At 42.0% G+C, this 22,234-nt stretch overlaps 1 protein-coding gene across 2 annotated transcripts in view; it reads left to right on the forward strand.

Annotated features, from left to right (window-relative positions):
* The window catches only part of CWC27 (CWC27 spliceosome associated cyclophilin), a 121,853-nt gene that overhangs the window by 1,781 nt on the left and 97,838 nt on the right, over positions 1 to 22,234 (forward strand). For both annotated transcript variants that reach the window (XM_072137147.1, XM_072137156.1), the window contains 6 exons: positions 597 to 693; positions 6,759 to 6,871; positions 11,764 to 11,907; positions 12,091 to 12,189; positions 14,619 to 14,722; positions 20,396 to 20,465. In XM_072137147.1, coding sequence (XP_071993248.1) covers positions 597 to 693; positions 6,759 to 6,871; positions 11,764 to 11,907; positions 12,091 to 12,189; positions 14,619 to 14,722; positions 20,396 to 20,465 — 627 coding nt within the window. The remainder of the gene's footprint in view (positions 1 to 596; positions 694 to 6,758; positions 6,872 to 11,763; positions 11,908 to 12,090; positions 12,190 to 14,618; positions 14,723 to 20,395; positions 20,466 to 22,234) is intronic.

A 22,234-nucleotide genomic window follows, 5' to 3' on the forward strand; every position in this document is an offset into this window, starting at 1 on the left:
ATTTCTATGGAAGTACATGGTTCGCAAGTAAGAAAATAGTCCATGATGCAGTTTTTTCTACGAGTCCAGAAAAAAAAAATCGGACATGCAAATGAAATGTGTCATAGTGATTTGATAAATGTCCTTACCACCACAGTTTTACCCCAATGAAGCTCATGGCTGGTGGATGATACATCATGATGTCATTAGTACAGATGAGCAGAACCGATGTTTCCATTCAGGGTCCCGCCCAAACATAGCTGTTGCTAGGAGCATCAATTTGCCATTTATCTTTACTGCACGTTCACATGTTCCGTTAGCATCGCGTTCATGTCCGAGTCTACATCATGGATTATTTAAAAAAAAAAAAAAATTATATTATATATAATTTTTTTTTTTTTACATAAATGCTATTCATAAAATAATATTCATGACCGGTCAGTAGACCCCAAGTGGAGGCCCATATCTGCTCCGGATTCCAATGTGTTTTGCATTTTACAGTATTCCATGATATACATGGTATAAACAAAACAGGCTCAGCATGTAATAATGTTTGATGTACTTTGTCAATAGATTTATTCTTCCCAGCATTTATTTTAGTAATTTTTATATTCTAGGTTTTACTGAAAACAACTGCTGGAGAAATAGACATTGAATTATGGTCAAAGGAAGCTCCAAAAGCTTGTAGAAACTTTATTCAGCTGTGCTTAGAAGGTAAGAAGGATTCAGGTGAAATGAACATTTTAACCTATTTGGTTACATGGAAATCATAATTGTTTTTTTTTTAAACTCGATTTTATTAAGATACACAATCATCGGTTACAAGAAAAATGTCATACATTTGTTACGGCGAGTAGGTGTTTACGAATATAATTGCCATCCGACATACAATTACATGTAACAATGCTATTGATTGTGGTTTGTATCTGTTACAGAGAAAACATTACAGTGAAACTTCCTAACAACTTGCTGCTAATAACGATTATATGCATATTCCAGTCAGTTGAAAATGGAAGACAAATGAGAAGACCAGTTTCTCGTTGAATTATTTGAGTGGACACATCTTGGGGGATCTGTGCTGAATGATCCTTCAGCCTTTATCGTAAATTATATAACCCTTCCCTGTCAAGCCCTGTTCTCAGCATCGGTTGTCATGTCCCCAGGCCCCTGGGTAGTGATGGAGGAGTCGCACCATCTACCCCACACTTTATGAAATTTTGCGGGACATTTCCTATGCTTCATATATCACCTTTTCATAGGGCACTATTGTGTTCACCAGACCTTTCTACATGTTACACGTGGGGGGTCTGGGATCCATCCACCGCAATACAGTGGCTTTCCTGGCTAAAATAGAGTGTGGGGTATGGGCTTTTCCATCACCACCGAAAGCAAAGTTAGGACCTCCTTCCAGTAGCCTTGTAGAGTCGGGCAATCCCATATCATGTGGTGAAAGTCAGCTGGTGACTGCCTACACCTATGGCATTCAGGGGTGGGAATCTGCTTCATTTTAAATAATCTTAGAGGAGTTAGGTAACTCTGGTGGATAATATGCAATTGTATCATTCTGTTATTTACAGCAGGTGAAACAAAGAGGTGTGACTGACACAGCTCTTCTACCTGTTCTTCATCTAAAGTGAGCATTAAGGATTTCCACTTCTCTAGAGCTTACAGGGGAGTGGAGGATGCTTTAGCATTGATCAGGTGCTAATATATTAAAGAAATAAGGCCTGCAGGGCCCTGGGATCGTATCACCCCAATTAGAGGGTATTTGGTGACATGTAGATCAGGGCCTGGGAACTGTGCAGCTAGGGCATGGCGGATCTGGAGATACTTATAGAATTGTCTGTGGGGGATATCGTACCTTTCCCGCAAGTAATCGAAGGTGACCAGTACATCATTAATATATAAATTCTCTAGGGTCTTTACCCCTATACCCGACCAGAAGTGACTCTCATTCAAGTTTGCAAGGTGTGTTAGTATATTATTTCCCCATAATGTGGTCTGAGCTATAACTCCTTCAGGCGGGGTAATCTTTTTCGCTGCCTGACACAGCAGGTTCAAGTAGGTTCAAGTAGGAGGCTAAATGTTGCTTGGTAGGGTCAGTAGTCTCTGTGTCAAGCCAGGGACCCAGATACTTCAGCTGACCTGCTAAGTAGTATACAAAGATGTTTGGCAGTGCCATGGAAATCATAATATTTTTTTTGATACATTCAGCGTATACGCTGGGAAATCTGCTGGTGCATATATGCTAAGCGTAAACCTAGAGATATACTGGCACATGAAGTCATCTAGCATGCATCCATCCCCGGCCTCCACTGAGAGTACGATGTGGGCGGACCCCATATAAGGACAGTTACATCACTCAAGAAATTGCTTGAATAATGTTTTCTGTGGGATGGGATGGGACAGTTGAAAGTATCCCATTGTATGAGCATAAAAGGGGATACCGCCTCCCCTTCCATCATAAAGTTGGGGCGATACCCGACATATTTTTACAACAGAAGGTTGAAAACGAACTGTGATCCTAGCCTTCAAGGGGAGTGAATCAGTACAGCTGCATTTCATTCTAAAAAACATCATCGATGTCCCTTTAAACTTCACAAAAAGTCCAAAGAGTAAAATATCTGAGGAATATGCTGCATGTTGGGTGATACAGAGCAACATATATTGAGCAGACAGAGGCCCAAGGTATCTAACCATTGGCCCCATAACTTTTACAATTTTAGTTTTCAGATAGACTTTCCATTCAAGTATTGTAATGTTGTTGACCTTATTTACAAACACAAAGATATGATTCCAACCTGTCAGTCCTGGAGTTTATATTTTGTTTGTCCCTGGATACAACCATAAATTCCTGTTTATGATTGGACAGATTCCTCTGGCATGGATAGCTTCTCATGTACTGCAGGGGGAGGGGTAGGAGACAGAAAGCACTACAGATACTTCATACAGGCACTTCCTGTCAAGCGGCAGCATGTAGAGGAGCTACAAACTCTACAGACAAGATAAGGTTCTTAATCCATGAGGAGGGAGGCATAGCAGTGCTGACTGTGTGTTTAATTGATTAGGTGATTTAGCAGAGCTGTCATTCTGTCTTATATCCACTTCCTGAATCTGATCTGTTACATCTCTCTTATTCTATTTGTTCAGATATTAGAAGAATTTGCAGAATCTAAATGAAAGTGTAGATAAACCGTATACCTTGATAATCTAAGCACATTGTCAGCACACAGCATCTGATAGCACAGAGAAACATGAAGTGTCTGCTCATCTAGTGCTCGACCATTTTTGAATCTTAGTGACCAAAAATGGCAATAAAATTGACTAAAATTGCAAAGTAAGGGGGTTAAAATGGTGTTTATTGTGAAAACATCACTAGGGGATAAAATTTGAGAACTTTCTTTCATTCTCAAACCTCTTTAAGGGTTGAATAGAGCAGCTTTTGATCAAATCATTTGGACAGTCTTGCAATACTATCTAATTCTATAATGGCAAGAAGGGCAAATCTTGGTTTCCTGTGCCAGTTCAATAGGTAGTACACTGCTTATGAGCTGGAGTACCTCTCACCAAAAGCTCGCTAGCTTCTGGCACTCACATGTATACATTTTGCTTCCACCATAGAGCATTTGGGAAAGCAGGAGTCAGGACGAAGACCTATTCTGTCTAGCAAACAAGGGATCTTACAAAAACTCTATGCAAAAAGTGTAATTGTGACAGACTGGGAAAAGCAATGGGACTCCTTCCAAAACCTCCTACTATTGGTCATCTGTCCCAAAAATCCACTTTCCATCTTGCCTTCAAGGTCAGCGGATGATCCTTCAAATATGCATCTAACAAGTTGCTATAGATAGATGAGAGAGTTCCTCTAGTTGCAGTTGCCTCTGAGTGAGATTGTGTTTTCTCTCACTGACTTCTCATACGCATGACACAATTGAAGAAACTGCCCATGAGGAAGATGAAAAGTTTCATGCAATGTTCTGAACCTGTCCCTGTATAGCTTTATACAAGGAATAGAGTTTTGTAAATTGTGACCGACTCGCGGCTGGGTACTTTAAGTACGTTTCGGTATAAAGCAGAATTATCGTCCAATTCGGACGTGTGTACCCAGTTGCCACTAAAATGTAACTTTTAATGATATTTATTTAAATAAATATCATTAAAAGTTACATTTTAGTGGCAACTGGGTACACACGTCCGAATTGGACGATAATTCTGCTTTGTCCCTGTATAGAACTTACAACAGAAACCGATGCCCTTTCTCTCTCATGGGGTAACCCCCTCCAGCCTAAACATTTCGGGAAGTTTGGGTTATGCTACAAAGAGAAGTATCTACTGTAACTAGTAGATATTTCAGTTTGGTGCATACTTTGAAGAATATGACTATGGTAAGCACAGTATACTACCCCCATAGTGTCAGTAATTTCCACCTAAAATTTGGCAACGGCGGGAGGAGGTGGGGTCAAGTTATCCACATCAAAATCCTGTAGAAAACATATTTACTTTATGTACGGTGGTGGCCAAAAGTATTGGCACCTCTGCAATTCTGTCAGATAATATTCATTTTTTTCCAAAAAATGATTGCAATTAGAAATTCTTTGATATTATTATCTTCATTTAATTTGTCTTCAATGGAAAACCACTAAAAGAATTGTCAAAAAGCCAAATTGGATAGAATTCAGCACCAAACATATAACAGTGGGTGGAAAAGAAAAATTGACGAAAGATTTCAAAGCAAGATTGTGCGGATGGTGGATAAAGAACCTCGACTAACATCCAAACAAGTTCAAGCTCCCTGCAGTCCGAGGGTACAACAGTGTCACCCTGTACTATCCGTCCGTGTCTGAATGAAAAGGGACTGTATGGTAGGATACCCCGGAAGACCCCTTACACAGAAACATAAAAAATCCATGCTGGAGTTTGCCAGACAGAATATTCTCTGGTCACATGAGACATAAGTAGAGCTTTTTGGGGAAAGGCATCAACATAGAGAGTTTACAGGGAAAAAAGAGGCCTTCAAAGAAAAGAACACGGCCCCTACAGTCAGACATTATGGAGGTTCCCTGATGTTTTGGGGTTGCTTTGCTGCCTCTGGCAGTGGACTGTGTGACCGTGTGGAGCTCATTATGAAGTCTGACGACTACCAACAAATTTTGCAGCATAATGTAGGGCCCAGTGTGAGAAAGCTGGGTCTCCCTCAGAGCTCATGGGTCTTCCAGCAGGATAATGACCCAAAACACACTTCAAAAAGCACTAGCAAATGGCTTCAGAGAAAGCACTGGAGACGTGTAGAGTGGCAGCAATGAGTCCAGACCTGAATCCCATAGAACCTGTGGAGAGATCTCGGCAGTTTGGAGAAGACGCCTTCACATCTCAGGGACCTGGAGCAGTTTACCAAAGAAGAAGGGTCTAAACTTCCAGCAGAGCATTGTAAGAAACTCATTGATGGTTACCAGAAGCGGTTGTTCACAGTTATTTTGTCTAAAGGATGTGCTACCAAGTATTAGGCTGAAGGTGCCAACACTTTTGTCCCGCCCATTTTTGGAGTTTTGTGTAAAATGATCGATGATTTGACTTTTTTGTCATTCTCTTTTGTTTTTTTTCATTGCAAGCAAAATAAATGAAGATATTAATACCAAAGAATTTGTGATTGCAAACATTTTCTGGATGAAAACAGAATTGCAGGGGTGCCAATACTTTTGGCCACTGTATGCCAGAGTGGGGTTCCCGGGCTCAGGCCCGGCGCCAGCACCCGGCTAACCCGGGCAAGTGCCGGGGCCCCGGGGTACTGGAGGGGCCCACTCGGGTCCCGGGTCAGCAGGACATCTGCCCCGCTGCCCGGGAGGTTCCTTCCCTCTCTCATCGCGATCTGTGTCCTCCGGACACAGATCGCGATGAGAACATGTGCAGTCACTCGCTGCTTTCCCCGGCAGGATCTGCAGCATGACAGGTTGAAGGACCTGTGATGACGTCATGGTCACATGACCTGCCGGGGAAAGCAGTGATCACACAGAGAGACCTGCATCAGTGAGGTGAGGAGGAGACTTACAGGGGCCAGGGAATATACAGGAAGAGGGGGGGCAGAGTGTATACAGGAGGAGGAGGGGGGCAGAGTGTATACAGGAGGAGGGGGGGCAGAGTGTATACAGGAGGAGGAGGGGGGCAGAGTGTATACAGGAGGAGGAGGGGGGCAGAGTGTATACAGGAGGAGGGGGGGCAGAGTGTATACAGGAGGAGGAGGGGGGCAGAGTGTATACAGGAGGAGGGGGGGCAGAGTGTATACAGGAGGAGGAGGGGGGCAGTGTGTATACAGGAGGAGGAGGGGGGCAGAGTGTATACAGGAGGAGGGGGGCAGAGTGTATACAGGTGGAGGGGGGCAGTGTGTATACAGGAGGAGGGGGGGCACTGTGTATACAGGGGGAGGGGGGATGTGTACATGGGGATGGGGGGGCAGTGTGTCCATGCGGGGGAGGGGTGACAGTGTGACTACTGGCGGCCTATAAAGGGGCCCACAAGAGCTCTGTCGCCCAGGGGCCAACTAAAACCTGGAGCCGGCCCTGCCCGGGCTCACCTACTAAAAACCTTATGGAGGGCCCATCCTCCATAAGCACCTAGGAAAAATACCCTAGTATTTGGGGTTTTCCGCTTGATTGGGTATAGAGCCTCGGCCCAGTCTGATACGGTCTACATATTTTTTTATTATCTGCATTACAACAAATATTTTGTACTTCTCCACAGTTCATATAGCAGTATTCAGTGATTTTTATTTGTGTATCTTGCAGGATATTATGATAATACAATATTTCACAGAGTCGTCCCTGAATTCATAATACAAGGAGGTGATCCAACCGGAACTGGTACAGGAGGAGATTCAATATATGGGAAGCCTTTTAGGGTAAGTTTTTAATAGTTGGGTTCAGAATCTATGTGCAAGTTACTGTGGTGTTGATAAATTACCGTATATACTCCAGTATAAGCCGAGACCCCTAATTTTACCACCAAAAACTTGGAAAACCTATTGACTCTAGTATAAGCCGAGGGTGGGAAATGCATTGGTCTCCCCCAGCCCCCCCCCCCCCATGTAGTATGCAGCCAGCCAGCCCCCCCCCCCACTTAGTATGCAGCCAGCCAGCCAGCCCCCCCACTTAGTATAGAGCCAGCCAGCCCCCCATGTAATATGCGGCTCCTCTTCTATCTTCTATCTGCAGTATTAGCCAGCAGAGACGCGTCCACGCGATCTGACGGTCGGCGCACCCAATGACATCATCAGCGGCTCAGAGGAGTGGCATACTACATGGGAGGCTGGCTGCATACTACATGGTTGAGCTAACCTCCTTGCGTAATGAGTACCCCACAGATCACGTAAATGGGGGGTTTCAGGTACCTCTGTTGGACCCCTCGTCGCTCCCCCAGATGAATGGAACAGACGGCCGCACATGTCCGCTCTGCTCCATTCATCTCTATAGAACTGATGGAGATTGAACATGGCCATCTGTTCCATTCATTTGGGGGAGCGACAAGTAGTCTGAAGGAGGTACCTGGGACCCTGTTGAAACCCCCCCCCCGTTCTCGTAGTCTGGTGGGGGTCTCATCATTGAGACCCCGACCGATCAGAAAGTTATGCCTTATCCTGTGTATGGGGCTCAACTTGATTGGTGGAAAACCCCTTTAAGGGGCTAATATCAGTTTGGTTAGGGTACAACACCCAGGAGCCCACAGCCATTCCCAGCATCTCCTTTCCATGTTTACTTGCCAGGTCAGGTTAATGCAGGCCTATTTCTATTCATCTGAATCGGGCTAAGCTGCAGTGACTCTCTTCAGCCACTATACTGATAATGGAGCAGTTTGCTTCCTGTATTGTGTACTCTGTTTATCATCTGAGTTTTTGGACTCCAACCAATATATTATCAATGACATGTATTTAGTATATGTAGTCTGAGCTCGGGAAACTTTTTTTTAGGTGTTTAGTATGGAATGTTTTTAATCTACTGAGCTTGCCCTTAAAAAAAAGGAACACATCCCTGAACCCACTGTATAATAATCTATCCGGCAGAGGATTGCATCTATGAGCCGAATACAATTTTACTTTAAGCACAAGGTCACTGAGTGGGTAAACAACAACCAGGAGGCACTGAGTTTGCGAGAAAGTACCCAGAGGTTTTCTGCTGCGTTATTTATTGGCATTTCCATCTGATGTCAGGGATTTCTATAACGGCAGCTGCCACTTTGTGTGTTTGCGCTGAGCACATGCAGGCAGGTCCCTGTTGTTCTCTGGTTTTTGTTGCCTTTGTCTGGTTATTGCATAGAGTAGCACTTCATGTAGGTGTTTTATAAGCTCAAGGACTCTCCCTGCCGTGTTTCTCTCTTAAATAATTTTAGGGGAAAAAAAGCATCAATATTAACGATCCAACTATAAATTAGAGGTTTTTTACATTTTTATGCTCTATGGTAAACAGTTGGTTTAACCCTTTGACCAAAATCATACAATTTGACACTCAATTCATAGACAACTGGCCCAAGTTTTCTCAGATTTCAGTTTTGGTGCTATCCGTTTTTTTTTTAGTTCTAGTGACCTCTGACTCATGTGAGATTATCACATTCGATTTTTCACAGCTTTGAGATACTTCTTACAAAAACGTGCTGTAACAACTGAGCGCACTAAAAAGGCAACCTAATAATGTCCGTTTTACTCACCATTTACTTCAATGGGCAAGTTTCTTTAGTAGCTTTAATCAAAAGTGTGAATGAAGCACGTGGAACACTTGTGCTTTGGATGGAGTCTCCCTTTAAATGCAGATAAACTCCCTTCTTTAAAATTCATAATGTGGCAGTGCCATGTACATTCAATCATTGCTTAAATGTACATCTTTGTAAAAGCCTAAATACATCAAAATCCATCACGATATGCAAGGGACACTGAGGCCCCTTCCACACTAGCGTTGCATTTCACGTCAGGGTGCAATGCGTGAAAAACTGACGTTTTTGGCTGCGTTTTTGTTCCATTTTTCCTTGGAGTCATTAGCGTTTTTGCGTTTTTCACGCGCGTGTAGTTCGCGTGTTTTTGCGTTTTCGGTACGTTTTTCACGCGCGTTTTTTAAGTCAATGGGACTTTTTCAAAGGGACCATGGTTCGGGAATAAAATGTTTTATTTAATTGAAAAAGAATGTCTTCAGATAAGTTAGCAGATGTATGCAAACATCTACAATCTTTCCTTCACTGTTCCGCGCGTATATTATCTCCCGACAAGTTAGCAGATGTGAAGAACAGTGAAGAATAGAATAAAAACAGTGAACACAGGATCATTTAAGTGAAAAACACAGTAAAGAACACAGTGAAGAATACAGTGAAGAATAGATTACAGATGTTCGGCACATCTGCTTACTTGTCGGGAGATACGCGCGGAACGGTGCGAACAAAATATCATGTGAAGAACATATATGTGTGAAGAAGACATTGCAGATGTATGGAAACATCTGCAATGTGTTCTTTACACACATATATATTGTTCTTCACATGCTATTTTGTTCGCACCGTTCCGCGCGTATCTCCCGACAAGTAAGCAGATGTGCCGAACATCTGTAATCTATTCTTCACTGTGTTCTTCACTGTGTTTTTCACTTAAATGATCCTGTGTTCACTGTGTTCACTGTTTTTATTCTATTCTTCACTGTTCTTCACTGTGTTTTTTTAATTAAATGCTCGATCTCGAGCAGGGGAATTATTCATGTCACCTAGCAACCCATCCATTTAAAACGCATTGCACTCGCATTGCACTTGCGAGTGCAATGCATTTTTGATGCGTCTCCATAGACTTGAATGGGGCGGGAAAAACGCAAGAAACGCAAAAGTAGAGCATGCTGCGTTTTTGACGCGAGTCAAAGCAAACGCAAGCACGTGCGTGAAAAACAACACAAATGAGGAAAGACCCATTGGAAACAATGGGACAGAGTGCAATGCAAGTTCTGCGCGTCAAAAGCACGCGCAGAACTCGCGCGTGAAAAACGCTAGTGTGGAAGGGGCCTTACTCAGATCCCTGCACTGTGACTGTGGTAATCTACTTATATTTATTATTCATGACCTCTTTTTCTTATAAAATCAGCTTTTAAAATCATGCCAATGACCATGCTGTCAATTCACAGGCTGTTTAGACTGTCTAATTAGCTCTGTGGGGTGTTATCAGAGGCCCTCTGTGCTGTAGATGCACTACATGTTACTGTATTCCTCTCCCTGGTAATTACTTAACCTTGGGACAGTTTAGGGCACAAATTGGGAGAGATTACATAGACTTCTAATCACTTGTTTATATGGTTCATGATTTATGGATGTGCCACTAGTGACACGTGGCCCAGGTTGGTCACTGATATAAAACCATAATATGGATCTTTATTTGTGCTGAACGCAATATTGATGACCTGTATGTGTTTAAAAGCCAAAACTATGGATTAGGGCAGATCTACACCGGCGTGTCTGCTGTGCATCTGTTGCCTGTTAATGGTTTGGTTTTTTGTTTTTTTTTTTTTGCTTCTATTGCCTCCCATGAGCTGCATCCCTGAAAAAAATAGGACCGGTTTCAAAAAGTTTTTTCATTGACAACGGATCAGTGGAAAACAACGGAAATGTGAAAACGCCCTTTGAAAACAATGGCTCAGTTTGGCAATTTGGCAATTTGACAATTGCTAAATCACAGATAAACAATTGCAGTGTGAAAGAGTCCATAGGCCTCATTTACACAGACATATGCTTGCCTGCGCATAGCATACGGGAGGTGCTCTGGAGAGGAGCCCCTGTGTAAGGATGCACGGCCGTAGAAACGGAGAAAGATAGAACATGTTCTGTACGGTGCGGTCCCACACGTGTGTGGCAACTTATCGGCGCCGGGAGCGTATTGCCGTCTATGGAGATGTATAAACATTCACACGAACGTACAGCCCCATGAGGCCATAAAAATGTATGGGGGACGTATATACACCGCACGCAAGTGGTATGGTGCTGCACCGTACCGTTCCATAGCCCGTAGAAAAATAGGATATGTCCTATCTTTCTACGGAATATGGCGTGCGCTGTGTATCCCGGTACGGCGGGCATACATCGTGTGAATGTAGCCTTAGATTGGTCATAGTCCTGGACCGACTGATCTGATCTGCTGAGTGTTCAGCCGATGTAAATAGTTCTACCGGTATCTAAATGGTGATTTTGTACTGTGTGTGTATAAGATATGGGAAGTTGAATTGTCGCAGCTATTGCTTGATGAGATGCAGCGGAGTCTTGTATATAAGCCATTATTCGCCCTCTATAGATGTGATGGCAGCGTTTGCAAAGGGAATGTAAGAAGCGTGGTTAGCATATGAAAAGGATGGAACAAATCTTCTTCTCACCTTCCTGACTGCAAAAGAAAGTTTGACAGGGAAGCTGAAAACAACAATATGTACTTGTATGGCTTCGATAGCGACTGAAACTTTTAACTAAATGCTTTTTGATTTTTTTCCTACCCCCTATTCATCAACTTGTCTAGAATTCTGGAGTAATTACTGCCTGGAATACACCAGATTTATTGAGGATTTTACACCATTTTCCTCAGTGAAAAATGGGAATGTGTGGAGCAAGGACCACACAAGATCCAATATGAGGTCCATACTGAGCGCTGATCAGTGTATAAGAGGGTGCAGTGACATGTGGCGTTTGTATTGCTTTTACAGTCTTTCAATTTTTTTCGTTTTAAATGGACAGAACTGGTTCTATACAACATTAAAAGGACGTTCAAGTGGATTTTTTTCTTCTAATTTGTAGGATGAATTCCATACACGATTACGCTTTATTCGAAGAGGACTGGTTGCCATGGCAAATGCCGGACCTCATGACAATGGAAGCCAATTCTTCTTTACACTGGGTCGGGCTGATGAGCTTAATAACAAGCACACCATCTTTGGAAAGGTCTGGAAAATACTCCTGATGTTATAAGGAATAGTAATTAATCTGGAGCTGTGTAAGACTGTGTAGTCTAACTTTAAGACGCTTTTATTAAATCTGCCCCAGTGTATGTGTAATTGTAGGAATGACATTATCATGTTGCCCTCCCAGCCGTGTCCACTAGAGCTTAAAATGTCTTATTTCTAGATCACTGGAGACACTGTGTACAATTTATTGCGACTGGCTGAGGTGGATATCGGTGAAGACGAGAGGCCTGTCAATCCACACAAGATACGGACTGCCGAGGTATGTTCTTCTGTGCCTAATAAAATACACCTAGGGCCCCATGCACACAATCGTATGGGGACCTGTGATATGGCCACACAATTTGCTTATACAGGCAGTCCCTGGGTTACGTACAAGATAGGTTCTGTAGGTTTGTTCTTAAGTAAAATTTGTATGTAAGTCGGAACTGTATACTTTATAATTGTAACCCCAGTAAAAAAATTTTGGGTCTCTGTGACAACTGGATTTTAAAAATGTTGGGTTGCCATAAGAAACAAGATTAACAATAAAGCTTCATTACAGACACGTTTGGTAATGGTTACAGCTGATCATTGTAGTCTAAGGATAAAGGACAGTAAATTACAGAAGTCCGTTTGTAACTAGGGGCTGTCTGTAAATCGGGTGTTCTATAGTAGGGGACCGCCTGTATATTTCTGTTTTTACTGCGTGATCGCTCAACTTCCTATAGGGAGGAGTGAGGAGCCCACACACCTCCTCCCTCCTGCACCCGGCCGTATCCCACTTCTAGGCGAGCCTACGGCTGTTTGGAGGGGGCCTTAAAATGAAAAATCTACTGTTTCTTCTCCCAATCTCCGGATGGGGAGTTGTGTATATACCTAACAGCTGTTCTGCGCTCCTTCGATAACCTCCATAGTGGTACTGCAAACAGGAGTTATAGGACTCATAATCGTCTACATGAGTATACATTAGTCCGACTAAATTTGGAAGCTTTGTCAGAGAACTTGCATAGCTACATTAAAGGGTCTGACTCAAAATTAAAGTGAGAAATGCCACAAATAGGGAAATGTCTCGCCCCTAGTTGCTCTTGATAATTACCAGCAGATCGGTGGCACTGACCACATTCACCGTGCTTTGGGATCTCCTGCTTGGACTACAGTAATCACATAATTGGATAGGAGGAGTAGTCTCCAAGCACAGTAGCTAAAATGCACAGCTTTTATTCAATAAAATCACATATCCACTGCACATGACTGTATATGTGTACTGTGAACTAGTCACTGAAACTGTGGCTACCTCATGTCCCCATAGACTTCAGTTTGGCACAATCCCTGTGTGGTGATTCTGGTGTATGCACCTTCCACTCTGTGCCGTGAATGTCCTGAGCGGCCTCAAATTACACAGAAGGTCCCGGATAGGTGTTACTGGATATGGAGCCAAATGGGTGGCGGTCAGGGTGGGTGGGAACATCCAGGCCCGCCAAAGTTACTATAGTCCCCGCCAGAAAATGGCAGAAATTTCTCCTGGTTTTTGGAACAGGTTTGACTTGGTCTAAACCAGTCACATCGTCAGACCGCCCTTTCAGATTTGCTTCTTAGTAAATCCAGCATGTGGTACACTGGAGCTCACTATGAAGCCTGGTGTTTAAAATGCCAGTCTTGGTCAATCCCCGTTGTATTTACAATATTTAGGACACTCCTGACCATGATGAAAGTTCTATCCCGTTTATATTTGTAAATAATCCAGCAATCCTGAATCTGCTAGGGTTAGCAATCAAGATGATCAAATTACATAGTACTGGTTATAGATAAAATTCAGATTACAATACGATAAGTGCACTTTAAAACTTGATGTTCTTGATTGCTAACACTTGCATAATCAGGATTGCTGGAAACTGCAAATATAAATGGGTTAGAATTTTCAGTAGGGTCATGAGTGTCCTGGATATTTTTTAATACAACATATTTCTTTGATACAGTACAAAAGTAAGTACTCTATAACTACTAGATGATAGTTAATAATATGCGTTTTGCATATTTGGGCTTCTATAGAAACCTTCAACTGGCTGTGTCATGTAACGCAATTTGGATGTCAATGATTAGAAGACAATGGGGGCCATGAATAAGCCACCTAACACGGTTGTGTGCATGAGGCCTAAGGGCTTATTCTTCATCAAAGGGAAATGGGACCAATGTCACGGCAGGGTTAATTACCTTTTTTAATAATGTGACATTAAAAGTTATGCAACACAATACTGTGATTTGTGCTCAACATAAAAAATTATTAGAATACTGAGGCGAAATGTAATTTTATCTATGAACTTCATTTCTATAGGATGGATATCCCTATTCCTCCATAATGGAAATGTGTACAGTTAACTTCCACTGTGTGCCTTTCCTAGGATCTGACAATTAGCGCTGACAATGAGTCTATGGCTGTAAAGTTATAACATATTCAGAACAGATTCTAATCTCGGGCTAATAATTGAATTGTCAGTTATCACAATTCTTCAGCAGGATATTTTTCACACTATAATTTCCTATTCAGTCACTAACTAGTCCTAGATAGGGATTGGGTAATGAATACTAGAGCCTGAGTTGGGATTAAAAATGTCAACATTATTATATTATCACCAATTTGAAATAGCATTTTCTACACTAGATGACCCCCATCGATAACAATCTAATGAAATTTCTGTACATTTCTTGTAGATTTTATTCAATCCTTTTGACGACATAGTTCCTAGAGTAACTAAAAAGTTGAAGAAAGATAAACAAGATGAAGAGTCTAAGCAGCCGAAGGTGAAGGGCACAAAGTAAGTTCAATTATAATCTTTCAAGAGGAGTATATTATATAGATCTTGGTTCAGAGGGAGGTGTCTATGTAGACAGAGTTCGATTAGGCTGGAAACTCCGGTTTTCAAGCTTTATTTGGTGGTGCTCTAACTATATACAGGCAGTCCCCCTCTGTAGGTTTGTTCTTAAGTTGAATTTGTATGTAAGTCAAACTGTACATTTTATAATTGTAACCCCAGACAAATTTTTTTGCTCTCAGTGATAATTGGATTTTAAAAATGTTGGATTGTCATTAAAGGGGTTGTCCGAGTTCTTGAAAAAAAGCTAAAAGTGGCCGGGACAGGGCTGCTTAAAAAAAATAAAGATGTACTTACCTTCCGGCCGGACCCGACAACCTTCCGGCCCCCATACACAATGCTGTGTATAGGGACGGATAGGCGTGCCCGGCCACGGCCGGCCGGAAGCTGAATCCAGCGCTGCTCCGGCGGCCATGTTTGTTTACATGGCGCCCGGACCGGAGCGACAGCAGCGCTGGATACCGCAGGGCATCGGAAGGTAAGTACATCTTTATTTTTTTTAAGCAGCCCTGTCCCGGCCACTTTTAGCTTTTTTTCAAGAACTCTGACAACCCCTTTAACAATAAATCTTCATTACAGACACCTTTAATAACTGTCATAGCTGATTATTGTAGCCTAAGACTAAAGTACAGTAAATTACCAACATCCAGAGGTCCATTAGTAACTAGGGGTTTTCTGTAAGTCTGTTGTTACTTACGTGCCGAAGCCTCTTCTGCTCTAAAGTTTAAACAGTGTTAAAACCGCAATACAGCGGTTATTAACACTAACGAAACTAAGCACCGGCACCAGCTCACCCTGAGCTGGTGCTCGGTACTTACTGCTTACCCCTGCCATTCTAACTGGTAGGTTTCCTTTAAGTAGGGGAATGTCTGTAGTCACCATTGATGTTTCTTTAAAAAACATTTCTTTATTTCATCCTTCTAAAAAAATGGCGACAGCACAGGGGACAAGGAATGCATTTCAGGAGTGAGCCTTAGGATGGATTAGTTTCTAAGGCTAAAGAGTGCTTCTTCTTGCTAAAACCTTCTATTTGAAGCAATAGTTCTATGATCAAGACACCTCCACATATGGGAATGTAGGGCATTGATACTGGAGGCATGAAATGTCTTATTGGTGCAGAGTTGCCAACAGTCCTAAAGTTGCAGGGAGCTGTGTCCTATATCCTTACAATTTAGCACAGCTCTGCACCGGGTCCTAATGCCAGTGCATACAACCAGCTTGGGACGCAGAGCAGCAAAAGGAGGAGAGAAGAAGCTGCAGTGAGGTGCAGGGAGCAGAAGAGGAGCCAGGAAAGGAGAGGATTTTTGTGTGCTCTGTGGTCTCCAGTATTAGTCTGCTCTGTGGTCTCCAGTATTAGTCTGCTCTGTGGTCTCCAGTATTAGTGTGCTCTGTGGTCTCCAGTATTAGTGTGCTCTGGGGTCTCCAGTATTAGTGTGCTCTGGGGTCTCCAGTATTAGTGTGCTCTGGGGTCTCCAGTATTAGTGTGCTCTGGGGTCTCCACTATTGGTCTGCTCTGGGGTCTCCACTATTGGTCTGCTCTGGGGTCTCCACTATTGGTCTGCTCTGGGGTCTCCACTATTGGTCTGCCCTGGGGTCTCCACTATTGGTCTGCCCTGGGGTCTCCACTATTGGTCTGCCCTGGGGTCTCCACTATTGGTCTGCCCTGGGGTCTCCACTATTGGTCTGCCCTGGGGTCTCCACTATTGGTCTGCCCTGGGGTCTCCACTATTGGTCTGCCCTGGGGTCTCCAGCAATTAGTCTTCTATATGTGCTGGTGCAAAGGAACTGGCTGCATTTAAATGAGTTTAAATGCCACAGGTGCACGCTTTGGAGGTTGCATTTAAAGTGGCAACAGCTGCGAGGGGTATCACATTGGGTCTGCTCATCTAATAGGGACCTATCTATAAAATTTGCTTTTGGATTCTCAATATGAATTAAAATAGACTGGTCTGTTGTGCTGTTCTCTACAACCTTGTATACTTATAGGTATCCTTGTATGCTTACATTGTGTTCATTACTTTTATTTTCCACTTTGTTGTGTTATAACAATCTGCTTTGATTTTTTTTTTTTTTTTTCTGCAGAGGACGCTTATATGTCTGCAGTTTTTTTTTTTTAATAATTACATAATAAGCTCCCTTGATCCTGGATACATAACATTCTCCGTTTCAGGGACACCCGTCTAATTATCCATTACTTGTAAAGGTGATTCTGTTCTTCTGCTGGGTCATTCATTGCAGTCACAGTAAGGTGTAGTCGGCTGCTAAAAGCCTGGAGGCCACTATTGTAGGAACTCCACTTAATTACATAAGAAGGGAGCCGAATAATTAACCAAACACAAAAGAGTTTATAGGACGCACTGTTCACCATTATATAACGGCCCTATAATTCATATTATTCGCGTATAATCTCTGGTGTATTTCTATAGATCTGCTAAAAGTCAAGGTTTTGTTAAATAGAAAAAAATGTAACTAAATTATTGGTTTGCACACATTAAATGCAGCCGCTCGCCTTCATCATGTTGGTTAGAGAATACAAGTTAAAAAATTTCTCAAGTACATAATAAGATGTGCATAACTGCAGTATGATCGTGAAAACTAAAAAAAATTCCATTCACCGCTTGACCCCCTCCATCTTTCCCGATACGGTATGTAAATTCTGTGAATGCCTCCAGGACCGGTGGCTTAGGTACCGATGAGGCAGTTGATTGGCTGAGGAGGCACTTTCTCAGGATGTCAGACACTGTTAACAACAATAGCGGGGAATTCGTGACGGGGAAGATAATCAATTTATTTAAAAGCTTTTTGCTGCCCCCTCCCGTCTGGCGCCATGGAGAGTGACCCCCTCCCCTCTCCATAGCAATGCATGGTGTACACAGCCTTAAAGTTAGTCAGATAAAAATCAAAATTTTTTACTACAACTTTAATAGTGGTTATCTATGGTTCATATTAAAGGGGCGGTGGCGTCAAAACAGCCGTAGCAGCTGCTACTGGGCTTGTCCTGTTCGTTCTGTATGCATATTTATGTGCATATTCTATATGAGTATGTGTATGAGACTATAAGACGCTTCTTACTATAGGATGCACCCCAGATTTTGGCTTCTAAAAAAAGGAAAAATATATTTTACACCAATTAAAATATCCCTGCTGGTCACACTGAAGCAGAGCACACACACTACTGCATCATCCATACAGTTACCCACACAACCCTGCATCATCCATACAGTTACCCACACAACCCTGCATCATCCATACAGTTACCCACACAACCCTGCATCATCCATACAGTTACACACACAGCTCAGCATCATTCATAGTTACACACACAGCTCTGAATCATCCATACAGATACACACAATTCTGCTACATCTATACATTTACACACAGCTCTGCTACATCTATACATTTACACACACAGCACTGCTACATCTATACATTTACATTATCACGGTGATACAAAATTTATATAGGTTTTATTGTGTTTTCAAAAATGAAAGCAGTGTGTACAAAAAAAAAAAAATGTGAGCCCTTGCCTGGTGTAGAAGTGCACCGCAGACGGCAAACTTTCACTCATGAAATTACACAGGCTCCACGCCAACTTGGGGGGCGGGGGGGGGGGGGGACTGGGGAGAGGCAAGTAATTTCAATAGTTTCAGGACTTGTACGCCAAAACAATCATAATAATATTAATTCCTTTTATTTATATAGCGCACACAGCACAGATTCTGCAGCGATAGACAGAGTTTTGCCAAATCGGTCTGTAGAAATCTCTGTCTGTGCTATTTATGTATGCAGGGCAGTAATGCTGAATCTTTTAGAGACTGTGAGCCCAAACTACAACTAAAGCCCAATTATTGGAAAGTGCCAAATGGCAATTTAAAGTAAATCTACCCCCAGAATCAAAGATGTTAAACCAAGCACACTTACATGCTGGTGTGTGCCCCCTCTGGCAGGATCAGATCTTCCTTTAGCTTCTCATGCCCTCATTTCTACATAAAAAGGCTTTAAAAATTATGCAAATGAACCATTTGGGACTTCAGGCTCAATTAACAGCCATGGCGCTTGGAGGCCCAGGTTCATTTGCATAATTTCTAAAGCCTTTTTTTTTTTTGTAAAGACCAGCACATGGGACGCTAAAAGAAGAGCGGATACTGCCAGAGGGGGCTCACACCAGCATGTAAGTGTGTGCTTGGTTTACAATCCTTGATCTTGGTGGTAGATCTCCTTTAAGCTGTAATTTATTCCTCCCTCCTCTGTCGTTGCTTTCAATTGTATTGGCGTCCTGTGGACCGCAAAACAAGAGGAGGAGGAGAAATTTGTATTCTTCTTGTAGTGTCAATAGTGGGGGCCGCAGAAGGAGCTCCAGTGATAGTCCAGCCCTGTGCACACCTCCGTGCGCCTGCAGTCCAAGGCAGCCAAGGACGGTTCACTTTAAAATCCAGCTGACTGCAGGAGGAAGCCTTGATCAGGAAGAAAGCAACCGTGATAATTAAACATGTATACAGAAAGAAAAAGTAGAGCTTTCATTTCAAGGTCCTTTTTTTACAATTGCATTGAATAAGTGCTGAAAATAATATTAAAACTTTTCACTTGTTTTCTATTCTATAGAAGCTTCTTTTCACAATCTATTCATGTTGGTTTGTTCTCTTTGTAGAACAGACATATGAGATATGCATTGAACCATCAGGATGTTTCTCTCTCTTTTTCCACACAAAGAGACTAGAAACTTGCTCAAGCTGCTCAGTCTGATAAATTTACATTTTTGTTAAAAATTGTTTCCTTTACATCCCCAAATATCAACTTTATCTTATATTCCTTGGCATCAGAGGGGGCGTTACCTCCACAGTCAGCCCCTCCCATCTACTCCCCGTGCCTCTTCTAAGTATTCAGCAATGGTATGTATTACATTATGTCTACCCCATGCATGTATCTGATCACATAGTATCACAGCAGCCACCATTGAGCATGGAAAGGAGTAGAAGTCCATGGAGGCGGCATGCTGTGATTTCATGTGATCAGATACATACATGGGGTAGACATTGAAAATGTAATAGGGCCTTAGATGACATCACCCTGGCAACATGACTTAAAGTGCCCAATGATGGAAAAGTTCTCTAAATATTTCATATAGCTGAGATCTTGACACTGAGACCTGTCAATCAGGAACAAGAAGGCAGGGCAATGTAGTAACCACTGAATATGCAGGGCCTCATTGGACTCTATTAGTGTCATTGGACTCACATCGAGTGATTTACATATAAACTGATTTTTTTTAACCTTGCTGCAATGGAAAGGAACCATTTAGGGATAAGGGTAATGCTTTCTAATCATAGTTTTTAATTAAGTATTTATTTTGGGTGGGTTAATTTCAATGGCAGGTTCCCTTTAAGAGAGTTTCCAGACGCTTTGAGAACACGAATAATGTGCAGCTCCCCTGATCTTGTTAGGAGGGAGTACGAAAAGAGCCAGAGGGAAAATGGAAGCACTTTCCTCTGATAATAATGTAACAAATAATGTAACATGGTCCTACATATTCGCCTTTTGTCACATTTGCATTTTAAATGCAACATTTAACTTTTCAACAAAAACTTAATGCCTCTGATATTTCTTATTTTATAGAAACTTCAATTTACTTTCTTTTGGAGAAGAAGCAGAAGAAGAGGAGGAAGAGGTTAATAAAGTCAGCGAGGTAAATTACCACCAAGTAAACTATGGAAATTTAGTTGAGAATGCCACAGTGTATTTAGTAGATCTATACATGCTCCATCCAGCTTTCATCTGTGCATATGCAGTTGGATGAGGGTCCCCTATCCAGTACACTATAGATACGCAGTAACGCCCCTTTCTGATGTGGCTTAAAGGGAACTTGTCACCAGATTTTACCCCATTAAACTATTTGCCACTTCAGGTAGATTGTTACAGGTGGTCCCCTACTTAAGAACACCCAACTTACATACGACCCCTAGTTACAAACGGACCTCTGGATGTTGGCAATTTACTGTACTTAAGCCCTGGGCTACAATAATCAGCTGTAACAGTTATCAGAGGTGTCTGTAATGAAGCTTTATGGTTAATCCTGGTTCTTATGACAACCCAACATTTTAAAATCCAATTGTCACAGAGACCAAAGAAAATTTGGCTGGTGGTTACAAAGATAAAATATACAGTCCCGACTTACATACAAATTCAAACTCAAGAACAAACCTACAGACCCTATATTGTATGTAACCCGGGGACTGCCTGTACATTTCTTTTCTAGAATTCCCTCTTTTATGTGTTATCGCTCCTGTTTATCCTTAAAATTTTCCTCCAAGTCATATGCAAATGAGCGTAGAAGAGTCGTATTTGATGATGATGAGTCAAGTATAGAGATTGCATATAGAGTGTCCCTCCAGTTCTATAGTACCTAGAATCATTCTAGGAGCTCCAGATAAAAATCCAATTCCTGCCTTTTTTAACTGCCTGTGTCTCATGGTGCTGTGTGCTACAGAACCACCTGATTTCTTATCTTTAAGATGACACCAAAAACATGTTTGTAGGTGCTATCGAACTGAAAATAGTGGCATTTTAAATGAGCTGCCCCCTGCAGCTTCTAAACTGGACTCAACTCATGCAAAGGAGTTGAAAAGAGTCATATTTGCCTAAGACTTTGTTGGAGATTTCTTTTCTTATAGGTAAATGGGTGAGATTTAACATAAGGAATTCTCAAAATGATAGTAAATGTCCTTCTTGAAGAGGCTAGAAGTTTATTGGGATAAAATCTGGAGACCGGTTCTCTTTCACGTTCTTTTCGGGGCTTCGATCAATTTGATGGCAAGAACAACCCTGCATGGTTCACTGTTCCTGCTCTCAAATTCGATGAAATTGAAAGTCACATGTTGTTTTGTACTTTACGTGACAATGTTTTCCTCTGGCTGTATGGTAAGAATTTTGTTTTTCCATGGTGATGTCTGTACGTGGTAAGTGGCTTAGCCAGCAGTAATTTACTGCTCAGTCAGATGTGTTTATAGATAGATATTTCAGAAATTGTTTTCATCTTCTTCTACCCAATGGCTGCCCCTAGTGAATATCCCCCCCTGTGTAATACCTGGTATATATATTACCTCACTGATCAAGCGCTGTGTAACCTCATAGTAACTGCTGGTTATGGTTCTTTCACGATAATTGAAATCAAACACATAAACAACTCGCTCTCCTTAACCTGCAACTCTCAAAAAGCACTTTTGTGAGTTAAATAAAACCTACCATTTGATTTGATGCATTATGAAGCAAACATACCTTGAGAAGGCTGTAGCTACTCTGATGCAAGATCATATCTTGGTTAATCCTTGAACTGAGTGGTTTTGCTGAAAAAACAATAATAAAATTCAGGACCTTGGGAAGGCTGGATCCACATTACACACTATATATATATATATATATATATATACACAGGAAAAGCTATAAAAACATTGCCTG

Source organism: Engystomops pustulosus, chromosome 1 (assembly GCF_040894005.1).
Source record: "Engystomops pustulosus chromosome 1, aEngPut4.maternal, whole genome shotgun sequence".
Taxonomy (NCBI): Eukaryota; Metazoa; Chordata; class Amphibia; order Anura; family Leptodactylidae; genus Engystomops; species Engystomops pustulosus.